Genomic DNA, 27,852 nt, shown 5'->3' with positions numbered 1-27,852 from the left:
GAACTCATTTATTAGAAAAATAGTCCCTGCAAAATCTTTTGATTTTTAAAAAGGTCCCTGCAAAATATTTTGCAGGGACCAAAAACGACAAATTTGTTTTAGAGGAACTAAAACTAAAACGAGACATATTTACAGGGACCAAAATCATATTTTAGCCTAAAATTTGTTACATATGTCAATAGTTTGCAAAGAACTTGTAGATATTCAAGGATAAAATTAGTGAGGGCTGGTTCAAGGGGTAGGCGTCTCAAGCAAGGACTTTAGACCTTGAAAAAAACTTTTTTTTATTAAAGGAAAAAAGCCTCCAATTTTTTTTTTTATTAAAGGAAAAAAGCCTCCAATTAATGATATGTTCAATAGTTTACACTGAGATGATGTTTAAAGAAAGACACAAAGACCTTTAAGAAAATAAAATAAATGTGTCTTCCATCCCATTATGTCAAAAGAATTATGATATTAATTTATTTATTTTTTAAATAAAAAACTCTTTGTGTTTTTTGTTTTTTTACATTGACTTTCACTTTTTTTTTTTTACAAATACATTGACTTTCACTTTTAAACCTTGTGTAATTCATAGACAACTCCTTCATCATCATCCCTTTGTTTCTTTTTTTAATCAGCAAAATTTTATTAAAAATCAGGTCTCTGCTCAAGACGAACAGAGACTGGTGTTACAGAAAGTATAAACTAAGGCGTCGTAAATAGGCGGAACACCCGAAAACAAACACCAACAAAAAAAACTCTGCGATCAACACCCATAAGTACAACATCCAGCAAACTAAACATCTTCTAAAACTGACTCCTATAGTTACCAACCACTGAAAAAAAAATGACATCCAAAACACTCGTCGCCACAACTCACCTCAAAAGAACACCTTTGTAAAAGAGAACCAAGTCCTTATCACCAACAATGAGCCACATCTGAAGAACTCCTTCTCTAAAGATCATTCAGCTTCCACCACCGTGCAACCTCCGGTCCATCGAAGGAACACCAAAAAAGCCCAAAACCAAACTAGAACCAGATACTGACTCCCGATCTCGAATCAAAAGTGATCGGCCCACCAGACTTCAGAACAAATTCAGAAGGGCACCCCTTACCCCCAGTCCACCAGAGAAACACTATAGCCAACCAAACAATAATGCCGCTAGATGTCAACTCCGAACTCGAAGCAAAATGATCGGCCCATCAAAATCCAGCACACAATAAGTAAGACAGACGACGTGACTTGCGGTGGAGCAAACATCAATCAAAAGGGAAAAAAAGCTCAGCTCGAAGGACACACACCCTTAAAACACTCTAAACTCAAAACCAGAGCTAACAACAACGAGTATAGACCCGAATAACAGAGGCGACTTCAAATAGAAATCACCCACAACAACCACCCACTTCCTCACCTAAGCAACACCAACCACTCACTTCCTCACCTAAGCAACACCAACCACCACCACACATTATCACCCCTACCACCATCACACATCAACACCATCACTCATCACCACAATCACGCACACCACCACCACCATCACTGAAAAACATCCACCACCACTACATCACCACCACACATCACCACCACCACCAAGAGGAAGACGAAACCTGACAACAAAACATGGGCAGCGACGCCGGTTTGAAGCGGAAACACAACCCCATCGTAAAAAGGTGGCCGTCAGTGACAAGGAGAAGACATCTGTCGCCGGAGTAAAATAGAAACAATGGTGGAGCGAAACCACAGATACATCCCCACTACCACACAACCAAAACTGCCCCCCACCAAACTCGTCACACACCTCACAGAACCGTGACCAACGTCGACAGCCACCGGAAGATGGTGACAGCCAAAACCGAGCACTTCCAGACAATGAACAAGAACTTAACAACACAACAAAGACAACAACATAAACTTAGAACATCACATAAAAAAAAGCAATGAAACGAAATAAAAGAGCTCTCTAGATCTGCCAAACAAACAAACAAGCCCAAAAAAGCCCCCACAACGGCAACGAGGCAGATTAACACGGTGACCCACCCGTAACAGTCTCACAAAACCCTTACGGACGGCAAAGAACCCGAAAGAGTAGTGACGGAGGAAGGATGGACATGCGGTATAGAGGCAGCCATCGGAAGGAAAAGAGTGACAGCTGCAACGTTCAGCGGAGAGCCACCATGAGAAACACAACCACTGGAGCCACCGTGAGAAACACAAAACATCGGAATGCTACTCCAACCCGGCGGACAAAGAGGTGGTGCGGAGGACTGAACCGCTCATCACACCACCCACAACCACCAGTACATCTTTGAGGCAAAGGTTTGGATCATGAGAGGGAGAGGTGGTGGTGAGATCTAGTTTTTAGAGAGAGGTCAGAGAGTTTATGTTTTTAGAGAGAGAATGTTTTTTTTAAGAGTGGTGACATCCCTTTGTTTACTTCAATTTTTTTTTTCCAGACTTTTAGTTTTCTCAATTTCACATTAACAATATCTCAACAAAGATTTATTTCAAAAAATAAATAAAAATATCTCAACAAAGATAAAATGAATTGTCTTTATTATCGATTGAAAAAAAATGTTAAAAGAAATTTATTATGATAATTTAATAAATGATTTTGTATCTCAAAAAATTTGTAAAGTAAAACTTAAATAAAAATAAGATATTATTAATATTTTTTTAACTAAAACAACCTCATTTTGGAGTTCGCTTTAGGTCTCATCAAGTGTTGGGCCGACTTTGAAATCAGACAACCTTGATGAACGAATGGAAAAGTCAAAGGTTGACAAGTCATCAAATAAGGATATGATTCAAATAGGAAATAGTCGTTGGAGAATCTGAAAAAACCAACAAGCGGGAATCGACAACTAGGCTACGTTAAGTAATATTGATAGGCCAAAACCAGCATGTGCTCTTAGGTATTTAACTCGTGTCAACAAGAAGGATGACTTCCATGAACATGGACTCCCACACATTGGGAAGTTATATCTAATTTCTATTGTTGTAATTCTCGAACACTTAGCTGCAAAAATCAAACACATACATAAAAAATAACTCTATCATACAAAAATACGTTGAGTCTTAGACTATATCACTCTCTTTAAGATATTTTCCGACTCTAACTCAATAATACAAGAATTTATTTTACAGAGAGAATCCACCAAACCAACACCCTCATTGATTTTCTATATTTCTCCCTTGTTTTAATTATATACTGTATACTATCATATAATTCTAAGAATAATTATATATAATTAATAAACATGGCTTAACATTAAAATGATATCATTGATATTAAAGATTAACGGTATTGTATACTCTTTACTTTCACACCCATAAAATGTCAAAGGTGAAAACTACTTGATCAGAAACTCAATGCTCTAACATTTGAAGAAGCAGAAGCAATCATAACTAGTTCCTCCACAAGAACCATATATTGCAGCAAACTCTAAGTCGAGGCACGCTTCATCACAGTCCGAATCAATACAAGGCCCTGACCATGTTCGATTTGGCCTTCCACAAACTTTTTCTTCCACCTCTGCACATCAAAAAAGGCTTAGAATTGAAGAAGCACATGAGAATAAATAAATTTTGTTTAGTTAGTTGTACCCCATGGCCATGAGAAAATAAGGAAAATGACAAGACAGAGGAACATGAAGACGGGGTAGAATTTACTAATAAAAGAAGTCATGATTTCTAAATGTAAATGACTTTCTCTACCAACAAAATGTTCTTCTCTAAGTATATATATACAGACAAAACAACATAGGTAGAGATGACAAAACTAATTGCATTTTTAAAATAACCTAGCTAAAAAAAACTGCAAGTTAAGCCAATATTTACAATTTATTATTATTATTATTAATCTATTTTAATCAGCCCATATAATACTTCTATGAGTCAAGGCATGACAAAGTTTATTGAAAAGAAAATAAAGTTTTCAATTTTATCATTTTCAATCACTTCTAATTCGCCCATGCAATCTTTCTAGGAGCCAAGATATGGAAAAGTTTATTGAATAGATAATCATATAATTTAGAGGTGACAAATATATCATACATAGTAATTATATAAAGAATTTTACACATATATTGTGAAACAATTATAATCATTAGATCAACATAAACCACAAGTGAAAAATGGTGATTAAAAGATCCTTAATTTAGTTAGAGTTAACTTCCATTTGACATTTTTCTGCTAGAGTTAATTTCAGCTAACACTTTTAAGATTGATTTAATCACTTTTTAAGTCAGTTAAACCGTTTTAAAATGTCAGCGAGAGTTAACTCTAGCTGAAAAATATCGAACAGAAATTAACTCTAACTAAGTTAAAGGAATGAACAATTTTAAAAGTGATAAAATTAATTTTCATAGACGAAATCGGCCTCTAGATCCGGTCCGGAACAAGTTCTTAGTTCTTCAAAAATTAATCTCTCAACTAAAGTTATTGACAACGTTTAATCATGCATTAACAAATGCATTAGAACACTATTAATACATTTGAGAATTTTTCAACTGTCACCCAAATAATTTTCTCCTTAGACTCTGTTTGGTAAAAATAATGAATGCTTGATAAGGTAGTTGATGGCTGATAACTTATAGTTGATGACTAAACGATTCAATTAGCTGATAGATGTAAAATTACATAAAATGACATTTTTAATTCATAATAAAGTTTATATCAATTAATGTTTAAAGTATTTAAAAATTAAAAATTGTTAATTTAATATTATTATTAAATTAATTTTTAATTCCTAAATGTTAATTTATATTTATTTTCATTTGCCTAAAAAAATAGATATAAAGTGTAAAAAAGTTTAAACATAACAATAAATAAAATATAGTTTGTACAAAAATATATATATAGTGAATGTAAACGTAACGTTCTCATTTTTATTTTTTTTTGAGAAAGTTATTGTCGTTGTTCTTATTCTCTACAATTCTGATATATCACACAAAAATAACGTGTCATTTCGCAAAAAAAAAGGTGACATTCAATATTGAAATAGTTACACAAAAAAAAACGTAACAATTGTAACGGAAAAAAACTTAAACGTAACGGTAAAAAAATATATTTTTCTATTGAGAAAAAAAGGATCTTTCATTCATAAAAAAAATAGCATTCATATTTAAAACATATGTATTTTACTTTATAATATAATAAATGATTAAGGGTAAAAAATGAAATTTAGTTAGAATAATAAGGATAAAACTGGAATTAAAAGTGAGAAGTTATAAGCTCAAACGCTACTTGGAATAGCTTTTGAAAAATAGCTTATAGACTCGTGAAATAAGCTATAAATTCATGGTGAAAAAGTGTTACCAAACAGAGCTGTTTTTGTCAAACGAACTTATAAGCTATAAGCTAATAGATGTGTCTTACCAAAGAGTCACTTAGATTGTGTTAGTTTCCACAGATAGAGGTTGGAAAGATTGTGAGAGGAGAGAAAGACAATGGAAAGGAAAGGTTTCCATTGTTTGGAGCAACATAAAAAGGCATGGGAAAGAAGCATATTGATGGGCCCCACACACAAAATTGTTTCCACGCTGATTTGTGCAGAAAGAGAGTAGAAAGCTCATTCTTATGTCAAAAAGTCACAAATACCCTTGCATTCAAATTGTTTCCAACACTTTTTCTTTTTCTTTTAGGGTTTATTTTGTAACGTCCTATTTTATTATTTGAATATTTTATTGAGTTTAGAGTCTATTTTTATGACTTATGTGATTTATATGATTATTGTGATGTGTTGTTGATTTATTAAGTGACTTATTTTATTATTTAATAGAATAGGATTTGAAAATAAAATAAGATTAAGTTGTGGAGGTTGTTTTGGAAATTAGATGAGTGATATTTTGTTATGTTATATGTTGATATTTATTAGTAAAATATATGTTATTGTTGTACAAATATATGTTATTTGTTGTAGAAATATATGTTATTTGGTGCAGAAATATTATGTTATTTGTTGTAGAAATGTATGTTATTTATTGTGGAAATATATTTCTTATTTGGTGTAGAAATATATATGTTATAGAAATATAATTGTTATAGAGATATATTTGTCATTCGTTATATATATATATATATATATATATTAGAATAGAATATTGAGACTCGGAGGGCAGATTTTGAAATAAGAGAAAATAAGTAGGTTAAAGATTTATAAAAAAGGGAGGAGTTAGAATTAAAAAACAAGGATTACGTGAAACCTGTTTTTGGAGAAAAGGGGAGAAAACCAAGAGAAGAGAAGAACCAAGAAGAGAGAGAGCTGCTGATCGATTTACTTTGATGATTAAATGTGAAAATATTTATATATTGTGAAAGACGTTGATATGAAGTTGTAATTGTTATTTATGATGATTATTATTGATGGTGACTTGCTGCATATGTTTAAATGATGTTGTCTTGCTGTTGTGATGAATTAATACCATTAAGATATCTAAGTTGTTAAGTTGTAAGATGTTGATCCAAATTATTGGAGTCATATGAGATGTCTAAGTTGTTAAGTCGTAAGATGTCGAGTCTATTGCATACTCATTTAAGTTGAGGGTTTGATGCCATGTAATATATATTTATACATATTATGTTGGGGGCTTGATGCCCTGTAAGTTGAGGGCTTGATGCCTTGTGAGCCTATTTACGCTTATTATGTTGAGGGTTTGATGCCCTGTAAGTTGAGGGTTTGATGCCCTGTGAGCCTATTTGCGCTTATACGTTGAGGGCTTGATGTCCTGGTTGGTACCACATGCATGATTAAGAGGTCGTAGTTGCATTTTGACGAGATGGTCTAAGATGAATAAGAAGTCTAAGTTGCATTGATAAGTTGAAGTTGCGTCGTTGTTGTTAAGTTGTTATTTAACCTTGAGTTGTTGATGAAAGATCATATGATGTTGTTTATGATATTGATTATGATGTTGTTATGTCGGTTATGATGTTGTTGATGATGATTATGTTGTGTTGTTTATGTTATTATGAGATGTTATGATGAGGCCTTCGTGCCAAAGACTATTTTAGTTGTTGAAATAAATTCTGCTGCGAAGTATGAATTATTATGTTATTGAGTTTTGAAGGATAATTAGTTAATTATTTCCGTTTATAATTTTTAAGAAATGTGACATTCCGTTTTGTGATGATTACGATTATTTGAATGAAATTTTTATGTTGGGAAAACGGGATGTTACATGTTTGGTTGGAGTGAAATTGAGAAGAGAGAAATTAAAGAGAGAGAAGTTGAAGAGAAAGACCATACTTCTCCTGTTTGGTATGAGGAGAACTTGGGGGAGAGAGACTAAAAAAAGGTGGGACCTACACCTTTTTCTTTTCTCGGCTAGCATGTGAAGAAAGAAGGAAGAAATGAAACAATATTCTAATCTTCCAATTTTGCCCTTACAATAGTACAAAACCTTTCTCCTTTCCATGTTACATGTTACAAAGATTAATTCTAGAATTAGAAGATTAATTTTTAACTGATTAATACATATCCGCTTCATTCTTTTTGTGAGCTCACTTTCCATTTCAAGATAGTATAACTTAAAAAAAAGATAGTATTATTTAAAAGCATTTTACAATTTATTTGACTAGTTTTAATAAATGTTAATAAAAAAACTCTACCGTAACGTAAAAAAAAAGATAAATCATGACAGATAAAAAACTTACGTACGCTTTACTTTTATAAAAATATTGTTTACTAATATAAACAATATAATTGTGTATAATTTTCTTCACAAAAATTGTATATTAATAAAAATATTAAGTTGTTAGCACATGAATATTTTTGTCTTTTTATAAATTTACAAACTTCTCTCTCCTATTTCTTTTCTCTTTCTTTTATACCAAACAATACATTAAATCTACTATATTTTTTATCTTTTTCTCTCTTCTCATAGTCTTTCCCACCTCTTTATCTCTTCTCAATTTCTTCTCACAACCAAACACACCCTTAATGTAAGTAGCGTTTTTCTTTTTGTGTCAGGTTGTCATATTTTTTTGTTATCATTTCCATTTCTATGTTCTAGTTTTTGTATTTTTCTTTTGACATCATGTTCTATTTTTTGTATTATATCATGAATATTTTTTTCTTACGGATATTGTAAATATTAGGGAAATGCTATCCAGTGTCCCTGGGGCACTGGTTGAGAATGCCCCCGGGGCACTGGTTAAGAAGTAATAAATAAATGAATCTCAATTGATTTACCTCAATTAATTTGAGAAATAAGTCAACAATTTAATGTAAGAAATAGGTGTACTGAATACTCTTTAAAAGACAACCATAAAAGACCCGCAATGATACGCGCGCCTGATAACTCAGCAATTTATCTTCCTTCGCCCTCCGCTCTTAAAGTAATATCCATGCCACCACTTTTCTGCGGCTTAAGTTCTATGACACTTTTCCCACTTTTCTACGGTTACTACATTACAGCTCATATTTTATTTTTGTACTACTCTTTCTTTTATATTTTTATGTCTGAATTGGGTTTGAATTAGGTCTTTCTTTTATATTCACGTAAAAAGAAAATTCACACGTGTGCTGTATTAAAATTCACAGCAAAAAGAAAATTATTAAGAAATAAAGGCCCAAAATTCAAATCATGAGGAAAGGAAAGAAATGCACGCACGTGTGCTGTATATAGCCTGGTAAAGGAAAAGAAATTTGGAGTATTAAAGACAATTGGTTATTGTTTTAATTAATTGATTTATTTATCACTTTAATTAAGGTAAATTAAGTGAGAATAGTTTATTTATTGTTTCTTAACCAGTGTCCCGGAGACACCGGTTAGCAGCACCCTAAATATTAATATAAGTAAATACATATCAATTTAATATATAGGTAGTTATGTAACTATATAACTCAAACATTTTGTTATCTTCAATTTTTTTATCTTTCTTTTCTTCCTCTTTTTCTTATACCAAACAACTAATACAATCATCTCACTTTCTACTCTCATTCCTTCCTATCACAATCTTTCCTTTTATTTTCTTTCCTCTTACTTTCTTTTATCATCCAAACAAAACCTTAGTGTTAGTGTTGTGACCACCAAAGAAAGAGCGTTGGAATTTTGGGTACATCACTGAATTCAAGGATGCCAATGATCGAGAAACCGACATCATTTTCTGTGTAACTGATCAACCACCACACTAGCACCACACTATGATTCCCATAGGGAAGAAAAATGAACACGATTGACGCCATCCTTTTGTAAATTTGTACCGTCCAAAAATGAACCGAATCGCTCAGACGTTTGTTTCTGTGAAAAAGTGGTCCTAACATTTTTATGGAGAATGGTAAATAGTGAGTGAGAATGAGGAAAATTTGACAGATATATACAGTAATATGTTGCTCATCAAACAAGTGAATGATGGAAAATACTAGTGCTCTTTATCCTTTTCAGTGTGTTGTAAGGCACCAGCAGCATCTTTTTCAGTGTATTTAAAGGCACCATCAAAATTGTTTTCTTAGCGTTCATTTCTTATTCTTAAAGAGAAGAATAAGAATCAATCTTCAATCAAGCATACGAGTAATTTACAAATTATCTATCTTTTCCGAATCCCACACCCACAATGCACTGAATCAAACAATTTCTCCCAACACAAGGAATATATAACATAAAGTCAAGCAAACAACAAAAGCAATCCGCAATACTAAACAAATAAGGAATCAACTTCTCAACACTCTAGCTAATTAATTAATAACCAACAATATATATATATATATATATATATATATATATATATATATATATATTCATCAACTTTATTTTATTTATATTATTAATTATTTTATATATATTATATCAGTAAAAGAAAACCCATCCCTTACAATAAAAACCAGAAGGGGATAGAGTTGTTAGCCTATTACAGTGGTACTTACACAAAGCTCTGAATTCTCAATCTATAGAGAATTAAAATTTCATATAAAAAAAAAAAACAAAAATCTCATTTTTTTGGGTTAAAAAACAAAACTTCATGGGTTTTCACGAAAAACAGCTGCCAAACCAGTCACAACCTTAACCCCAGTCTGAACTGAGTTTTTGGGTTTCAATTCTGGTGGCTTCCATTCAACCACCACTTTTGACTCTGACTCACCACCACTCTGTCCAGACTCATCGCCGATCAAAATCCTCTGTTTTCTCTCTGTTTCCTCACTGATTTCACGAGACCAAAGACAAAACATGGGTGGTGTGATTCTTGTGTAAGGAGAGAACCATTTTGATCTAACGTATTCTAGTTTTCTCCAAGGTGGAACATGTAAACCCTTTTTCTTCAAACTCTGTTTCGCTGCCTCAGATGCTATGGCTACAATACTATGTAACCGATCACTCTTCCCAACAAATACATAAGGAAGCGTTTGGAGAATCACTTTGTAAGCTTTGGTTGATCGAGCTATCTCAAATTCTGATCTGAAATCAACGTCAATTATCACCCTCTCCTTTCCAATTACCACATCAATGTATTCATATTCACCTAAAAAATTAAAATTTGAGTATCAGAGAGACACCGACAACTGGACACGTCTTTGATCAAAAGTGTTTGATAAGAATTTTTCATAGTTAAGAGAAATTACCGGCTATACAGAAAGTGGATTTTTCCCAGCGAGATTTGCAAATTGAAGCATCATATCCAAGACTCAACAATCCATCAATAACAAATTTTCTACAATTATCATCTTTGCGTTTGCACAAAGTTTTGTTCTTCTCAATTATCTTTGTTGTGTCTGCTAACAAGTTTCTTTCATTAACATTTGGACACGCCACCAAACCCTGTTAAAAATAGTAACAAAAAACGGTTAAGAAATAATAATCAAACAATTAATTAATCTCTAACTTATCGGTTTAATTAATTAATACTAAATCAAACACGCGATTAATAATACCTTAAGAATTTCATACGCTTCACCAAATGAACCACCACCAAGCGCGTGAAGTTCACTGTCGGAACCATCGTCGAAGTTTCCGTTGAAGCAGTTACGAGCACAGGAAACTGAATGCTTCTCATGATTCTCTTCAATGAAACTCTGCACCATCTTCGCAAGACACACTGAGTTTGGTTCGAAATCGATGAAGCCGTTGTTTGAACCGTCCTTGCGTAGATGCGGCTCATCTCCGGCGATCTTCTCTGGAGGTGGATTCTTCAGAACGCCGGAGAATTGTCGCTCAAAAAGACGTTTCAGCCGTGACTTGACGACCGGCTTAATCCTCTCTGCCGGAATCTGTGAATCGATCGGCTGAATCTTCATCGTGAAAGGCATGACGAAATTCAAAAATCTTCAGAATTTGAACAACTTCTCTAGATTTTGCAGAAGATAATTCGGAAAAATTACTAGAGCGATCGTCTTAATAATTTTTCAGATTAATTTAATTTATACAGAGAAAATAGAGTAATGGAATAACTTGAAAACTATGCTAAGTAAAGTTGCTTCTGCTTAGGGTTTATACTAAACACAATTAGAGTTCTCAAACAAGACACGTAACTATGACATCAAGAAATGAAGATCGGTTGCGTGGCCGGAGAATTCGTAATCTCCGGCGAGTAGTTGGAATTTTCCGACGAGTGAAGACTCGGTTTCTTGTTTGCGCGTGAAGGTGTGGGTGAAGAGAGGATAAGGAAAAGATCGCAATGACAGTACTTAAAGGCAGCGAGCAGAGAAAGAATGGAGAGAGCGCCACGTGTTAGCCTATGTGGCAGATTAGAACGACGCTCCTGTAGTTTGTATGCCGAAAATACCCTTGTAAGACAGTAGTTGGTCCCGCTATCGCAATCACGATGGACATAAGTGCGTGTTTGTTTTTGCGATGATAATAGTTTTGATTTTGAATGAATGTTTTTGTAAGATTAATTCTAGCTAAAAATAAGTTGAAGGTAAAAAGATACGTGTTTGAATATTTTTTATAAAATTGAATTAAATTATAAATTTGAGGGAAAATCAAACGTGTCAGAATTAATTTTATGTTATTATAATGAGTTTTGGTTCTTTTCTAATTTGAGTCAAACAAATATTAATTTATAAAGTATATCATTTTGGTCTATAAATACTTAAGGTGTTGTCGACTTGTCGTCATAATCCATGAATATATTAAATTGTACATATATTTCTCTTTTATTAATTGTTGTGATTTTCAAATATGTTTTTTTAATCAATTTAATTCTTGAATATTGATCAACATCGGATGATCCAAATATGTATTTTTGGACCATTTGATATTAATAAGACAGCTACCAATGACATATGCGCGAACACGTTTGTTGTGGGAATAAGTTAAGATATGAACAACAAAGAACAGATAGTCATTTTTTGTCCTTGAATTTGTAAAATTACAAATAGTCAACTATGGACATGAAATTACAAATAGTTTGTGATTGTATCTCTATTAATCAAAATAATTTTTGACGACTAATACCTCAAATTAGTCCTCGAATTTTTAAAAATCGGTCAAATTCGTCCCTGAATTTTGCGAAATATCTATTTAGTCCTTGAATTTTACAGACGCCTATCAAAATGGTCCATCCGTCCAAAAGCTCCGTTAGTGGTGATGATGTGTCCTCTTGTATGCTGTGTTGTCCTGTACACGTGTCAACAAGACAGCCACGTGTGCAAGGACTGAATTGATGGAAATGGTAAAAATTCAAGATTTAACTTTTCAGTGTAATTTTTTCTGTGTTTCCAATTATATCTCTCTATTACCTGTGTTAACCTGGATCGATTTGAGACTTGCTGTCATAATTTGAGGACTAATTTGATGGATTTTGTTATAATTTAAGGGCTCATATGATTGATTTTATTTGCAGAGAATGAGTACAACACAAGGAGATATGACATGAGAGGACTAGTGATTTCAAATGACACGCATAAACAAACACCATTGAGGGGTCCTGCTCCACAAAATTCAACTGCTCCTTGAGTTATTAGAGTTCCAAATCAAAATTACGGGCCATCCACTTCTACTCAACCCCAATACATGGAGTTTATCCCAACTCCAGAATTTCCAAAACATTGATGCATGTTTAAATTATGTTTTTGGACTAGTTTAATTAATGCTTTTTGGATTAGTTTATGCTTTTTTGGATATGTAATCACTTAAGAACATCAAATGATTTGATGACTTGATGGCTATGTAATGTTATTTTTTTGGCTATGTAATGACTTATGAACATCAAATATATGACTTATGATGGTATGCAAATGTCTGTCTTTTTATAATCAAAGTGTATGTTTTTACTTTTTACTTTGTTTAGCAAATGTATGCACCAAGGATCACAGTGATATCTGTTGTGAAAATTCAAGGACCTATTTGATGGTATTTTCACTAATTTGAGGATCGATATGATGAGTATGTATATAATTCAAGGACCAATTTGATTGAAATTTTTTGACAAAAAGGTTTGATTCATTCATTGACAACCTCTTTTCATTACAACATTACATGGACTTGGCAAAATACAATAGCATTTTAAACAACTCAATCAAACAAAATACTCCTATCAATATCTTAATCAACCTAAGTTCACTTCCTACACAATCAACTTTATCCATCAACTTTGCCCTCCAAACCTCTTCTCTCCCCCTATCCTTTGGCTTCTCCATCAACCTTGCATTTCTTCCATGACCAGCACCATTGTTTTTAAAATTGCCTAGTTATTCAGCTTCATCAACCCACACAAAAAATTACAATTTTCACCATCATCCTATACAATCAAAAGACAAAATCAGTATTGTTTAAACAAATCATTCACACATCACATAACCATTGTTGACAGTGTTGGCTTTTCTTACAACACAAATTCTAAGACACCAACATTGAAGCTCTCTCATCTCATAATTGTACATAGAGCTTGAAGATGAAGACCGACTGTTGTAGTTGTTTTTGTCCATACGCCCACCACCCATCATTTGTGAACACCGAATCTTCAACAATGACCACTGATTTTTGAATTTCGAATTGAATAAAAAAAAATTAGGGTTTTAAGTTTTTTGAATTGGGGAAGAACATTGACATCAATTCATGGAAGAAATTCGGGGGATTTTGAACTCTAGGTGACAAATTATAACATTAAGGTTCCAAATTTATATATTTGGGGAATAAAGAATCGTTAATGAGGAAAAGGAGAAAAAGCCGTTAATGAGAAAGAGCCGTTGGCAATTTTCTGAAAATCCATCAATTTGGTCCTTGACAATTTTCTGTAAATCAATCAATTTGGTCTCTGTTTGCGTGGCATTTGACGTGGCAAGCCTTGTAAGAGGTTAACGTTACACGTCACCTCCGTTAACAGACCAACTTAACAGAGAGACTACTTTGATCGATAAATAGATCATACAACAACAACTATTTTATAACTTCCCTCAACTATTGTATCAACTCATTGCATGTTTGAAACAAAAATGAGTATTTATCCAAAAACAAATGGACATAGTGGTGCAGCGCGTGACTTTGACGTGACAATAATACACTCCCGTCTTCTCTTCTCGTGCTAGAGAGGAAGTTCACACACCTCATTGATTGGTTTTAGGACCGTTTTTGAAGATAAAGTTTGAAAGGGTAGTTTTGTCATGCAATGTATCATTGTCCGTGTGATTAAAGAACGGTGGTTAGAATCCAAAGATTGACAATAATATCCCTATATGTTGGTTCAAATGTCAATATCGTGTTTATGAAGGTTTAGTGCAGTTACACGGAAAATGCCACACACTGATAGTCGCTAATGGATATGAGCGTTTAAACGCCGCGATCTAAGCGGTGACTTGTCCTGAACTTGCTCTGTAACTTGTACGTAACTTGCATAACTTAAATTAATTCAAAAATTGTTATTCTTATTTTGCATATAAAATAAGGGTATACGATTCGTAGGTCTTTTGTTTAAAGTATAATTTTGGTTCTAACAAGTTGTCTTATATGAACGAAACTTTTAAGAAATAGTTGTAGTTTGTTTGTGTAAAATAAGCTAAAGTAAAAACACACGCTAACTATTTAACATTATCGTTTTGTGAAGCTACTTACTTGGCATGAAATTTTAGTAACAATATATTCTTTTTGAAAAAGAGTAATTTATTAGTGTGAATTATTCATTAATTTTGCCAAATGAATAATCTCCATCAAGTTTTCACAAAAAAAAACTCTATCGTCTGATCACTTACAACAGGATCTCTCTCCATCTAACAGCGTTTTGTTTCCTTCAAAAATTCAATTTTAAATGGTGTTGGCTTCAGTCTTTAGAGTGTATTTTTCTTAAGATTTTGTGTTCAATTCTTTTTTATATCAATTTTGATGGATTAATTTGACTTTTTCAAGAAATAAAAAATCAAATTTCAGTTTTACTCGGACTAACTTAATATTAATTTTGATATGTCCTTAAATTTTTTTTTACTTGTTCTAAGCTTTAAAGGATAAATCAATTGTCCTAAGCGTAAGTCGTAACTAGCAACTAGCAGTTTGCTTAAAAAGGGAGTAACTAGCGTTGGACCAAGGTTTTTTTTTTTAGAGAGCGTTGGACTAAGTTGAATAGTTAAAGTTATAGCTTTACTTGGAAAAAAAAATAGATGCTTGGCCCTTGACCCATTTTTTTTTTTGGTTACATGACCCATTTATTTAAATGAGACTAACCAAATATATATATACACACACACAGTTTTCTTCATTTTTAAAGTTTATTAGTTTAGTGTTGATAATTTTTTTTGGTCAGGAGTGTTGATAAAATTTTAATATTATATGATAAACTACAAATAATTCTTGAGCAACTAAGCTCCTTTAAAATAAAATATAAAATAAATCATATATATATACCCTCATATTTTCCACCCCTCAAAGTCTTCCTTTCCCCTCTAAACTAACTCCCGAACAAAGCCTAAATGAAACTATAACATTGCGGTGGGTAATAGTTATCTGTGATCAAATTACGCTTCATAAGCTACCCTGATTTGTTGTGTCTTATTTTAATTAGAGACCTTATGCATATATTCCTGGGCTGTATGAGGCGTGGTAAAGCCATAAAGTACAAACGTCCCAGAACAATAAAGAGTTTATGAATTATGACCAGTTTGGTGGTTAGAACAAGATAGAGACATACCATGATAAGTGATTTGGATAAGGATAAGCACTAGACATGTTAAATACTTTAGTTGAATAAGCATAGTCTAAAATTTCAAGATCTAAACATGACTATTAGTTTTTTTTTTTTTTTTTGAGAGAAAAACATGACTATTAGTTAATAGCTATTGTAGACCATTTTCACATTCTGTCTAAAAGCATATATCACATTGAGAAATTTTAATAGGCCACAAATGCTTCATATTAAATAAATAGGTAATAAACTAATAAATAAGCACATATAAAAAATAAAAATAAAAACTCCACGGTTTCACCAATTAATATGTCCAACATTTGAAAGAAAAAAAATAAATACAAAGCGAATCAATTTTATCCAACTTTTCATTTTTAATTTGTTTCATTGTTAAAAAAGAACAAAACAAATAATAGAATAAGAAGATATTTGGGTTCATTTCCTGTCGACATACTGCGTCCAAATTGCAACGTGATGGCGATGGGTATCCAATGAGCAGGGTACTATGATACCCATCCCCATACTCGCGTTTGTAAAAAATGTTTGTACCCGAGTCCGTATCCTCGTGGGCAACAATTTTAGTACCCTTCCCCATACCCAATGGGCACTTAAGTGCCCATACCCGCACCCATTACCCGCACTTTAACTGTAAAAATACAATAAAAAACACCACAATTAAAATAAAACTATAATCCATAAAATTTCAAATCAACTTATAAAATAGTACAAATAGTAATATTTAGCCAAATAAAAAAGCATCCAAAATATTCCTAGAAAGAAAGAAAAAATAGATAGTACTTTACATAAGTTATACGTTAAAAAGTTGCAGTTGCATGTTAAATCATAATAAATTGTTACTAAAGTTTTTATTAAGTTGTATTAAGATGTTTTAGCGTTAGGTTTAAATAGTTAAATAAATTAATTAATTGTACTCGAAAAATAAATAAATTATTTATCATATTATATAGACACATATATGCGGGTTGCGGGGCTGGGTAGTACAGTGCCCATACCCATTCAAATTTGCGGGTACCATACCCAAGCTCGGACCCATGAAGGCGGAGTTTTACACTACCCATAGCGGGTACTTTTTGCGGGTGTCCATAGAGTCTGAGTGCAATTGCCATCTCTAAACGCGACATACATCAAATAAAAAAAAAAAGTTTTCAATATATGAAACAACATGTTATTTCTGATATTTCCTTTTTAAAAGATAAAAAATTATTAAATTTATATGAATAAATACGCCAACCGAAAAAGCTTAATAAGTTTTTATTAGCTTAAGTCAGACCTATTTAAGTGTATATGATTTTTAGAAAGTATAAGTATGACCTTTTTATTAAACTAGCCAGGTCAGGCTATAAGCTGTAAAATTGTATTTCATGGAATTTTTTCATCTTGATGACATCCAAAAAACCATCACTTCATATCAAGATTAGTTTTTAAGCACTTCTAGAGGACCTTGTGGAAAAAATAGGCACTCAATTGCAATTTAATAGCATTGGTTACCACTTACCCCTAAACATATGGACAAACATAGGTACCGACAAGCTTTTGAGGAATCTACTCAAAGCTTTGTCAAGAAGAATTTAAAATATCTTTGCACTGGTTGAATTCCCCTATAGCAATTCCATCAACCAAGCAATGAGATCAAGAAGTTGCGTGAGCAATTTCATGCAATAATCTAAAAAATAAATTAAGATATAAAACTAAGTTTGACAAACATTGTAGGCTGCACACTTTCATAGAAGGAGACCTGGTAAAGATACACATGCGAAAAGAACAATTTTTTAATCAACCAAATGCCAATGATTCCTTAACAGATGATGGTTTGTTCAGAGTTGTGCATAAGACGGACATATTTACAAGGTAAAACTTTAAGCACCTATAAAGTTGCTACAACCTTCAGTGTTGTCGATTGTTTACCATACTTTGACAATGAAGCATAGCTTGACTTGAGGTTGAGTCCTAATCGAGTAAGGCAGAATGATATGGATCAAAGATCAAGTCCAGGAGTTCAGAAGTGACCATTCTGTAAGGCAAACCGAGGAACCGTAGATGGTTCAACATTTACTACTTAAATGCCAACTATACAATTGTAACCACCATTTTTGCACAATGTTAGTTAAAAGAGTTAGGGGCGCTAATGTGGCACGTTAAATACACTGCTGTACACGTGCGTGCATGCATGCCATGTTAAGTGAATTAGACTAACTTGACACACCCTCACAATTTCATTGAGCAAATTGAGATTTTAATCATTGATATTCATTCATATGAGAAACATGAATATTCACAATAGACTCTTACTTACAACATAATATTATATGCAATTTCCTCAACATAATCTGTGTTAAAAACATTGTAGGTTGCACACTTTTAAAGGAGACACACGAAAGGAACAATTTTTAAATCAACTAAATGCCAAGATTTCCTCAACAGATGATGGTTTGTTCAAAGTTGTGCATAAGATCAATGAACTTGCTTACATGGTAAAATTTTAAGCACCTATAAAGTCAGTAGTACATTCTACAATGCTGTCGATCTTTTACTGTACTTTGACAATGAATCATAACTTGATTTGAGGATGAGTCCTAATCAAATAAAGGAGAATGATATGGATCAAAATCTAGTCCAGGAGTTCATCCCGAAGACCCAATACATGAACCGACCATTATGTAAGGAAAACCAAGGAATTGCAGATGGTTCAACATCCACTACCTACTTTAATGTCAATAATATAATTCTAACCACCAATTTTGCACCATGTTAGTTAAAAGAGTTAGGGGCGCTAATGAAGCACGCTAAGTATTTGGTTGTGCACATGTGTCCCATGTTAAGTGCCTTGACAATGAACCACATTAACACCGCTTACTCTGTTAACTAACACCAGCAAATAGATAGATCGACTTGACAATGTTTTGCAATTTCAAGAACTAACTTAGAGTTTCGATAAAGTGAATTAGACTAACTTGACACACCCTTACAATTTCATTGAGCAAAGTGAGATTTTAATCATTGATATTCATTCATATGAGAGACATGAATATTCACAATAGACTCTTACTTACAACATAGCATTATATGCAATTTCCATATGACTTACGCGGATAAAGCAACAAAAAAGGTACTCTATAATTATTAATAACCATCCCTCTTGTCTTGTTCCTCAGCTTCCTTGTTGGCTGCTTGTACAGACTTGAACCACAAGAAAGCCTGAATTGAATAACATCAACTCATTAGCTCACAAAAGATTCAACTAAAATGCCATTCAATTCGTGTAAATCAATAACTATCTCATATCAACATTGTTGAGAAGCATGGTTGAGTCTGACTAAGAGAAATAAATTCAGAGAATTTAAAAATAGTAGAATGAAGAATATGATTCAATTAGGGTAGGATACATCTTTATATAGTGATCCCAAGTTAACTAACATAACAAATTTCCACCTAATCATAACTAACCTCGGATTACATTAAACAATTTCTAACAAATCTCCTACCATATCTAACAATTATTGCAGTTTGCATGAACTATGGACATTTTTTAATTGACTAATGTCAACGAGTCACAGAAATCGTGGTTTCTGAGGTGATGATTGCCTCACTTATAAATACATTGTCGGGCTATCTCTTGTCCGATGTGGGACTCTTTAACAACTAATTTGAGGCTATCTATTCACATAAACACTTGTCCACAAATAGCTTATGAAAAAAATATTAAGACATTATTTTATCTCACCATCCAAACCAGGCCTATAAACTGTTTCACTATGTTAATTTAACTTCTGATTTCACAATTTAACTAGATTATTACATTAAACCTTAACAAACATATGGATAACGAATAATCATGAAATGGCGATGAAAGTAATTACCGAAGTTGGAACGCCGGTGAAGGCGAAAAAACCAAGCAAAGGAGCATAGAAAACACTATCAGAGCTCAAAACTCCAAACACTGGCTTTTGATTCACATACTCAAATATCGAACCTATCTGTAAATCAAATTCAAAACATTATATAATACAATTACAAAAGTAGCAGAAAAGTAAAAAGAGAAAAGAGGTTAGTTATTTACAGCGGCAATTGCAGTGATAGCAGAGGCAAGTAAATAAACATAAAACGGAATAACAAATCCTTGTTGTTCAGAAGAAGAGGGTTTGTTTTGGGCTTCATTTTGAGCCCATGGAGGAGGTTCTTCTGAGTCAGGCTTAGCCCATGAAGGGATTTTTTCATCGGATTTACTTGACTCTGCTGAGCCTTTGGTCACTGCCACTGTTAAAAACTTGTGTGGTGATTTTTTGTTACTGAGGAACGTTTTCTGACATAGGGGAATGCCTAAAAAGGTTGTGGGTTGTGATGCATGGCGGTTTTGTAAGGTACATACCGTTGATAGTGAGGATGAGAAGGTAGAACTTGCTGCTACTGCCATGGTGTTTGTAAATTGTAACGCAAGTTTAGCCAGTGAAATCTTATCCTACGTTAGTTAGGGTATGGGCCTATGATTTATGGGCTGAAAAATGGTGTTTCAGCCTAAGCCCAGAGAAAAATCGCAAAAAGGTTGCTATTAATCAAAGGTCATGAGTTTGAATCTCGACTCGAGAGACTAGTCTCTGCAGTTGTGTGCAGAGATACTCAGTTCATACAAAAAATTATAATATCTTTTGCATATAATTTTTAGATTTTACACAATATTTATATAATGCACTATATTATTGCTTGTTGCTAGTTCTGAATAGTATAGTATTAGAACCGCAACCCACAAAAAGGATAATTCTATTTGTTAAATAAAAGAATAAATAAATATTCTATTATCCAAACAAAATGATAGAACAGAATATGGAACATGAAGTTTGTGTGAATATGCTATTCATGCACTTATTGTTTCTTATATGCCTCTCTTACTTCATTATCCTCTTATTGACAACATTTTAAAACAACTACAATTCATTTCATTGCATATAAATTAGTGTCACATGAAACTCAAAACAACATTCACAAATGGAAACTAATGTTTTCAGGCAGAACAGAATTTCAACACTAACTTCAACAACTCACTACAACCTCATCAAACATCCACCTTCTATAGTTTCTGTGCTCAGAAAGCCTTCAAATCATGACATTACAGAAGAAACAGCAAAAAGTGTCTACAAAGATAACTGGTTTGATCTGATAGCAATAAACCATTTATCAAAAACAGTTCAAGCTGCCACAGGTTCATATATACCCTTTTGTTGTAATTCAATTGTTATCACACCTTCTATAGTTTTTATTCTTTGCAGGACTCAGAAACAATAAGAGTGGCTATGAGAGCCTTGTTGAGGCAGCTACTATGGCAAAACAGAAATTTAATGCTATTCAACAACAAGAGGTTACCATTCAAGCGCTTGATAAACTCTTCCCACAGTTTGTATTTGCATTGGTAAGTTCATTACTCACTTTTATTTCATCTTCTTCTTCCCTCATGTTGTTCTTCCATTTTTAAGCATTGTAATTTCCACAATGAAATTGTTTACAGATAAAGAAGCAGCCACTACCACCTAAATTCACAAGGGAATTTTTTGCACTTATCACCACTATGTTCTTTACTTGGTTACTTGGGCCCTCCGAGGTAAATACAATTGAGATGTTGTTATATGTAGCTTAGCTGTACATTTTTGTATTGTTTATGATTGGATAAACCACTTTGAATGGTGATAGCTTGTGAGTGAAGTTGTGACCAAATCGAGTCCACTAAGACAAGTCTTGTTGAAAAAAACAATATAGTCGGCAATAGGTTTATCAAAATACAAACAAGTGTGATTAAAAAGACACTTGCATGTAAACAGAGTGGTTGCAACATGAAATATATCACCTTAGTTTATCTATAACATATCATGCCCCACTAACTGAACTGGTGTGACAATTAGCGTACAATGTCTTCTCCACCAGATTAAGCCACATTTCAGTTTCATTACCAAGGTTTTGAATTGTTGATCAACATCAATTAAAATATTTTTGACAAGATCAATAATGTATAAATTAAGTTACACTTTAATTATTTGACCATGTATACTATTTGCTTTTACTTTCCGTCCTATAATTTAAAAAAAGATTAATCTCTTTAATTTCACCATGAGTAGGTAAGAGAATCTGAGATCAATGGGAGAATAGAAAGAAATGCAGTCTACATAAAAAAATGCAGGTTAGTTTTTTTTTATCTATCTATTCATTCATAATTCATTTATACTATATGGTATATGATATATCTTTAACATGAAATGATGCTCAATTCACCCACCTAAGACAAATTATGTCCCCACAGTCTACAAAATTAGATCCTCTAAAATCGTTGTATGGTTTGGTGCCAGTAGGATACATTAGCTTTCAAGAAAAAAGCAATGATTTTAGAGACTATACGTTGGATTGGACCATATAACGATTTTAGAGGATCCGAGTTCCATGATCTATGATTATGCTTCTCCCTACCCCGCTCTCCTTTCTTGTTATGATTTTTATCATGATCACCATAGCAAGTGTTTGTTGTCAATACTCAATACCAAAGTCATGACTATTATATTCATCATTTCAAAAAAATTAATACATGCAGGTTTTTGGAGGAGACAAATTGTGTAGGGATGTGCGTTAATATGTGCAAACTTCCAACTCAATCGTTTATAAAGAACACCCTGGGTATGCCAGTCAACATGGTACCAAGTAAGTATCCTAACAATTCCAAAATTAAACCTAAATAGGAAATATCATGATGCTGAAAAATGAACTAAGTTTATCTATTTTTAGTAAGTCCACTAAAAAATAAACAAAAGAAAGAATGTTAGTTAACACACTTGAAAGAGTATCATGGCCTCTACAAGCCTCCACTACATTGTGGAGGTCAGCATCATTATTGATTCATTTCAATGGAGGACCCCATGAATATACCACTGAGGGGGCAAAATTGCAACTAGACCATACAATGACATCTCTCATATATATGGTTTTAATTTCATAAATAAGTGACACCTCTCATGAACCTAAATAATATCTATTAACTTCAACATCATATATAGTTTTAGTTTGAGCAAACAATCATTTTAATCTTTCAATTTCAATGTATGATGCGTGATTACTATAGTTCTTGAGTTAACCAAAATTACAAAAATATTCTTGAATATATCAGATTGGTCTTCATATGTGTTTTTTTGTTTAGTTACTTGAGTTCTTAAACGCATCTTTCATTTGTTAGTTTGATCCATCGAATTAATACTCAACGATATTTTTGTAAATTTCATACATTCAAAAACTACAATGACATTACATTACACACTTTTAAAGACTAAAATGACTATTTACTCGTTTCAATTCCACTAATGACATCTCATGAACCTATCATAGAATGAGTGGTGTTTACCAAAAGCAATCAAATTGTATCATGATGACTGTGTTGACATTATGAGTTTCTAAATTATACATGACTCCCAATGATGAAAAATAAATAAGGGAAGTTCCTAACATGCTTAAATAAATCTCAACAATTTTCTGCCAAAAAAAAATCTGAACAATTGAAGTATACATTTAGATTGATTTTTTATTTATCTTTCTATTTGCAGATTTTGATGACATGAGTTGTGAGATGATATTTGGGCAGGATCCTCCAGCATCAATTGATGATCCATCACTGAAGCAACCATGCTATAAACAATGTGATTAATTTACTGCAAGATTACTTACATTTGTTTACATACCAATTTATATTTTCAATTCATAACAAACTGCAAAACTTGAGACATGATTTTGGAAAACCAACGCCAACTTTATTTCTGGTCTGCTAAGAGACGCCATGGTTTAAGAAATAGCATAACTTCAAAAGTAAAATAATATTACTCTTTTTTTTAGCAGAAAAAAATATATAACTTAATTTAACTAATATTTTATGTTCATATCATGCAGGCAAGGTATATAGAAGTCATGGAGCAGACTGCCTCTAGAGGGTATGGATGGAAGAAGTCACTCTACTAAGTTACTAACCACTAACAATTACATGTTTATATTTTCTTCTTCTTTGGGGATATTAACTTGCTTATCTACAATTTTCTGTAGAAAATTAGTGTTGGTGTGAGCTGTCCTTTACAAGATTGTAGGAGATATTTTTGGAGATATAGTTAGTAATTATTAATTACTCCGTTTTTGGTTATATTAGAAATATTGTTTTAGATGTATATATAACCTTATTCATCTTCTGTAACATTAACCGAAAATAGAATGAGAAATACTGATATATCAGTTTGACATGGTATCAGAGCCAGGTCTTAACCCTAATTTGCGGTGACACCCTTCCTCCTTCTTTTTCCATGGCCGACTCAGATTCAACTACCGACGACACAGGCTCGTCCTCTATTCTTGCTGAGTTGACGACAAAAATGACAGAAATTCTGAATCGCGCTTCAGCGCCGCCGCCACATAGTAATTCTGATCATACGGTGGCGCCGATTGGCATCAAATTGGATGGCAGCAACTATCCCCTTTGGTCTCAGGCAAAGACAAACTGGGATACATCAATGGAGATCTTCCGCCACCTCCTCAAACAGACCCTACCTTTCGACGTTGGGGGACTGACAACGCGATCGTTAAGGGATGGATAATCAACTCCATGGACTCTTCTCTAATCAGCAACTTTATACGATTCTCTACTACCAAGTTGGTGTGGGATGCAATCGCCGACCACATACTTTGATGGCATGCCCAATTGATATCCAACACTACAATACCCTTGTCCAAGAAGAACGGGTTTATGTAAGCTCCCCTACCTCTCCTAAGAGGATTAATAATAATGTTGATACTATTGTTGGATATGAGCTACCTCACAGACATAATCGAGGAAAACCACCAAAGCAATACTCTCCTGAAGAGGAGGATCACAGATCAAGGTATCCAATTGCTAATTATGTTTCTATGAAGGAGTTGTCTGAACCCCTTAAGAAGTTTGCAAATGACCTCTCTTCACATACTGTACCTAGCAAGGTTGAAGAAGCCATTGAAGACCCTAGATAGGTTCAAGCCATGACTGAAGAAATGGAGGCATTAAACAAGAATGCAACATGGACATTGGTTCCTTTACCAAAAGGAAAGAAACCTGTAGGGTGTAAGTGGGTTTTCTCTATCAAGTACAAAGCAGATGGGTCTATCGAAAGGTACAAGGCAAGATTAGTGGCCAAAGGCTTTACACAAACATACGGTGTAGACTATCAAGAAACTTTTTCACCTGTGGCCAAGTTGAGCACTGTCAGAGTTCTTTTATCCCTTGCAATAAATCTAGATTGGCCCTTGCATCAGTTAGACGTAAAAAATGCCTTTCTCCACGGACATTTGAAAGAAGAAATATATATGGATATTCCTCCAGGATACATGACAAACAATGAGACTAAGGTGGTGTGTAAATTGCAACGCAGTTTGTACGGTCTCAAGCAATCTCCTAGAGCATGGTTTGGAAGATTAAACTTGGCAATGAAAAAATATGGCTTCCAACAAAGCAACGCAGATCATACTTTGTTCTTGAAACATCGCCAAGGTAAGATCACAGCTTTGATTGTGTATGTTGACGATGTGATTATTACAGGAGATGACTCAGAAGAAATAGAAAAACTTCAAAAGCAATTGGCATCAGAATTTGAGATGAAAAATCTAGGTGGACTCAAATATTTTCTAGGTATTGAGGTTGCTAGGTCAAAGCAAGGCATCTTTTTATCTCAATGAAAGTATATCCTAGATCTTTTATCAGAGTTGGGGCTACTGGATTGTAAGCCTGTAGATACTCCAATTGTCCAGAATCACCAACTTGGAGAATATCCGGACCAAGTGTCAACAGACAAAGGGAGGTACCAGAGATTAGTTGGCAAACTCATTTACTTATCCCATACACGACCTGATATAGCGTATGCGGTAAGTGTCGTGAGTCAATTTATGCACAACCCGAGTAAAGATCACATGGATGCAGTGATTCGAATCTTGCGGTATTTGAAATCCTCACCTGGAAAAGGTTTGATGTTCACGAAGAATAATCATGTACAAGTTGAAGGCTATACAGACGTTGACTGGGCAGGAGATATCACCAATAGGAAATCAACCTCAGGCTATTTTACCTTTGTCGGAGGGAATTTGGTTACATGGAAAAGTAAGAAACAAAAAGTTGTTGCATTATCAAGTGCTGAAGCAGAGTTTCGAGGGATGGCTAAGGGTCTATGTGAGCTTCTCTGGCTTAGAAGACTGTTGACTGAAATTGGCTTTGCTCCGAATTATGCGATGAATCTGTTTTGTGACAACAAGTCTGCAATCGAAATTTCCCATAATCCGGTTCAACATGATCGAACAAAGCATGTGGAAGTAGATCGACACTTTATCAAACAAAATTTGGAGACCAAGATAATTCAGTTTCCATTTGTTAAATCTGAAGATCAATTAGCAGATATACTCACAAAAGCTGTATGTAGCAGAGACTTCTTCAACTCACTTGACAAGTTGGGTATTCGAGATCTCTATGCACCAACTTGAGGGGGAGTGTTGGTGTGAGCTGTCCTTTACAAGATTGTAGGAGATATTTTTGGAGATATAGTTAGTAATTATTAATTACTCCGTTTTTGGTTATAACCTTATTCCTCTTCTGTAACATTAACTGAAAATAGAATGAGAAATACTGATATATCAGTTTGACAATTAGGACTATTGTGATGTACTTACAAAACTTTGATTTGAATCAAAGTGAATTATTAATGTTAATTTAAACCGGAGAATAGTGATCCTTAGCATAAAAAAAATTCTTTAGCATGCAATAAGGAAAGGAAATTGGTGATGACAACATTGGTGTCCTTTATATATGATTGCAAAATCAAGTAGTTTCTATTTTTGGGGAGAAGTGGTTTGACTAAAGGATTTGTTGTAGGCTTTAAGGGCAGCAAGGATGGAACAAGAATGTTGTCTCCCACACACTTTTCGTATGCTGCCAAAACTCATACTCATCAGCCATAGTTTCTCTCATTAAGAAAACAACCAAGTGCTTCAACGCACTTAAAATATGTAAAAGTATAAGTGACAATAATCCAAAGGTTTATTTATATGATAGGCTAGTGGCTCTTTCAAATGTTTCTATTGCTTCCCTATTATATAATAATATTATTTTTAGATTAGAATGATTCAATAGAGAACACTTGAAGCTAAGAAAATTACATCCGCATAATGTTTTGGACACTTGTACAAGAAATCTAGGGGTCTGTTTGGTTTGATAATAAAGATTGGCACTTGTTTTCAATCTGTATAATCTGTTTTCAAATACTTGTACAATAAAAACAAAAACATATATTTTCTTTGTTTACTGTATAATTTTTTAAAACAGGGAAACAAATTCAAAACAGGTTAAATAGAAACACTTTTACAAGTGAAAGTGAGTAAAAATAAAAACTAAAAATATCCACTTCTATACTCATGTCTGAAAATTTTGCAAGTTGGCCGGTATTGTCAATTGTAGGGGTATGAGAAAAAATTTCCCTAACCAGTTCTTTAAAGGCTTTGGTTGCTAGTGTAGTGGATCAGATAGAGCCCAACTCATTTTTCAGTCTTTCAACATGAAAGGTGAGAACAATTGCTCTTTAAACACTTACGAAAAGTCGACCGGTAAATAACCATCATTCAACACACTTTTTAAATCGAGTGAGTCAATTTAAAAAGTATCTCAACCAAACTTAAAAATGTCAAACAACAATTAATTTTTGTTCGGTGGGTACCTGAGTACAATCATTAGATGTCTAAAGAGCAATCATCAAAGGTGAGTACAGTTGCCAGAAATAATGCA

General features: G+C 33.4%; 3 protein-coding genes and 1 long non-coding RNA gene across 5 annotated transcripts; 1 reads left to right on the top strand and 3 right to left on the bottom strand.

Moving 5' to 3' along the window:
- Positions 1-3,004: 3,004 nt before the first annotated feature.
- LOC25499189 (uncharacterized) lies at positions 3,005-3,767 on the bottom strand. The gene is made up of 2 exons (XR_003007297.2): positions 3,591-3,767; positions 3,005-3,519 (listed from the first exon to the last, which is right to left on the bottom strand). It is a non-coding gene; the product is annotated as an uncharacterized lncRNA (long non-coding RNA).
- A 5,964-nt stretch (positions 3,768-9,731) lies between these two features.
- Positions 9,732-11,590, bottom strand: LOC25499188 (uncharacterized). Its single transcript, XM_013594362.3, has 3 exons — positions 10,852-11,590; positions 10,543-10,738; positions 9,732-10,442 (listed from the first exon to the last, which is right to left on the bottom strand). The coding sequence occupies exons 1-3, from the start codon at positions 11,224-11,226 to the stop codon at positions 9,943-9,945; spliced, it is 1,071 nt and encodes a 356-aa protein (XP_013449816.1). The 5' UTR covers positions 11,227-11,590; the 3' UTR covers positions 9,732-9,942.
- A 6,998-nt stretch (positions 11,591-18,588) lies between these two features.
- LOC25499186 (uncharacterized) lies at positions 18,589-20,655 on the bottom strand. Its single transcript, XM_013594360.3, has 3 exons — positions 20,110-20,655; positions 19,910-20,026; positions 18,589-19,247 (listed from the first exon to the last, which is right to left on the bottom strand). Exons 1-3 carry the CDS (start codon positions 20,461-20,463, stop codon positions 19,173-19,175), a joined length of 546 nt encoding a protein of 181 aa, XP_013449814.1. The 5' UTR covers positions 20,464-20,655; the 3' UTR covers positions 18,589-19,172.
- A 156-nt stretch (positions 20,656-20,811) lies between these two features.
- On the top strand, positions 20,812-27,123 carry LOC25499185 (beta-carotene isomerase D27, chloroplastic-like). Of its 2 annotated transcripts, XM_039827715.1 has the most exons (8): positions 20,812-21,246; positions 21,314-21,453; positions 21,550-21,642; positions 22,154-22,215; positions 22,621-22,727; positions 23,621-23,713; positions 23,961-24,001; positions 26,947-27,123. In XM_039827715.1, the coding sequence occupies exons 1-7, from the start codon at positions 21,033-21,035 to the stop codon at positions 23,996-23,998; spliced, it is 747 nt and encodes a 248-aa protein (XP_039683649.1). In that variant the 5' UTR covers positions 20,812-21,032; the 3' UTR covers positions 23,999-24,001; positions 26,947-27,123. The 2 variants fall into 2 exon arrangements, with proteins under 2 accessions (XP_039683649.1, XP_013449813.1); XM_013594359.3 differs by lacking the exon at positions 26,947-27,123 and having other exon boundaries at positions 20,814-21,246; positions 23,961-24,301.
- Positions 27,124-27,852: the final 729 nt, after the last annotated feature.

Source organism: Medicago truncatula, chromosome 7 (genome assembly GCF_003473485.1).
Source record: "Medicago truncatula cultivar Jemalong A17 chromosome 7, MtrunA17r5.0-ANR, whole genome shotgun sequence".
In the NCBI taxonomy this organism is placed as follows: domain Eukaryota; kingdom Viridiplantae; phylum Streptophyta; class Magnoliopsida; order Fabales; family Fabaceae; genus Medicago; species Medicago truncatula.
Note: the sequence above shows the minus strand (reverse complement) of the source record. Positions and strands in the feature narration are given on the sequence as shown.

Coding starts and splice junctions, on each gene's coding strand:
- LOC25499186 (XM_013594360.3), bottom strand. CDS start 20,463: ATGGCAGTAGCAGCAAGTTCTACCTTCTCATCCTCACTATCAACGGTA. Junction 20,027..20,109: donor CTATCACTGCAATTGCCGCT/GTAAATAACTAA, acceptor TTTGATTTACAG/ATAGGTTCGATATTTGAGTA. Junction 19,248..19,909: donor TCACCGGCGTTCCAACTTCG/GTAATTACTTTC, acceptor TATTCAATTCAG/GCTTTCTTGTGGTTCAAGTC.
- LOC25499188 (XM_013594362.3), bottom strand. CDS start 11,226: ATGCCTTTCACGATGAAGATTCAGCCGATCGATTCACAGATTCCGGCA. Junction 10,739..10,851: donor AAGCGTATGAAATTCTTAAG/GTATTATTAATC, acceptor TATTTTTAACAG/GGTTTGGTGGCGTGTCCAAA. Junction 10,443..10,542: donor ATCCACTTTCTGTATAGCCG/GTAATTTCTCTT, acceptor TTAATTTTTTAG/GTGAATATGAATACATTGAT.
- LOC25499185 (XM_039827715.1), top strand. CDS start 21,033: ATGGAAACTAATGTTTTCAGGCAGAACAGAATTTCAACACTAACTTCA. Junction 22,216..22,620: donor GTCTACATAAAAAAATGCAG/GTTAGTTTTTTT, acceptor TAATACATGCAG/GTTTTTGGAGGAGACAAATT. Junction 23,714..23,960: donor GCAACCATGCTATAAACAAT/GTGATTAATTTA, acceptor CATATCATGCAG/GCAAGGTATATAGAAGTCAT.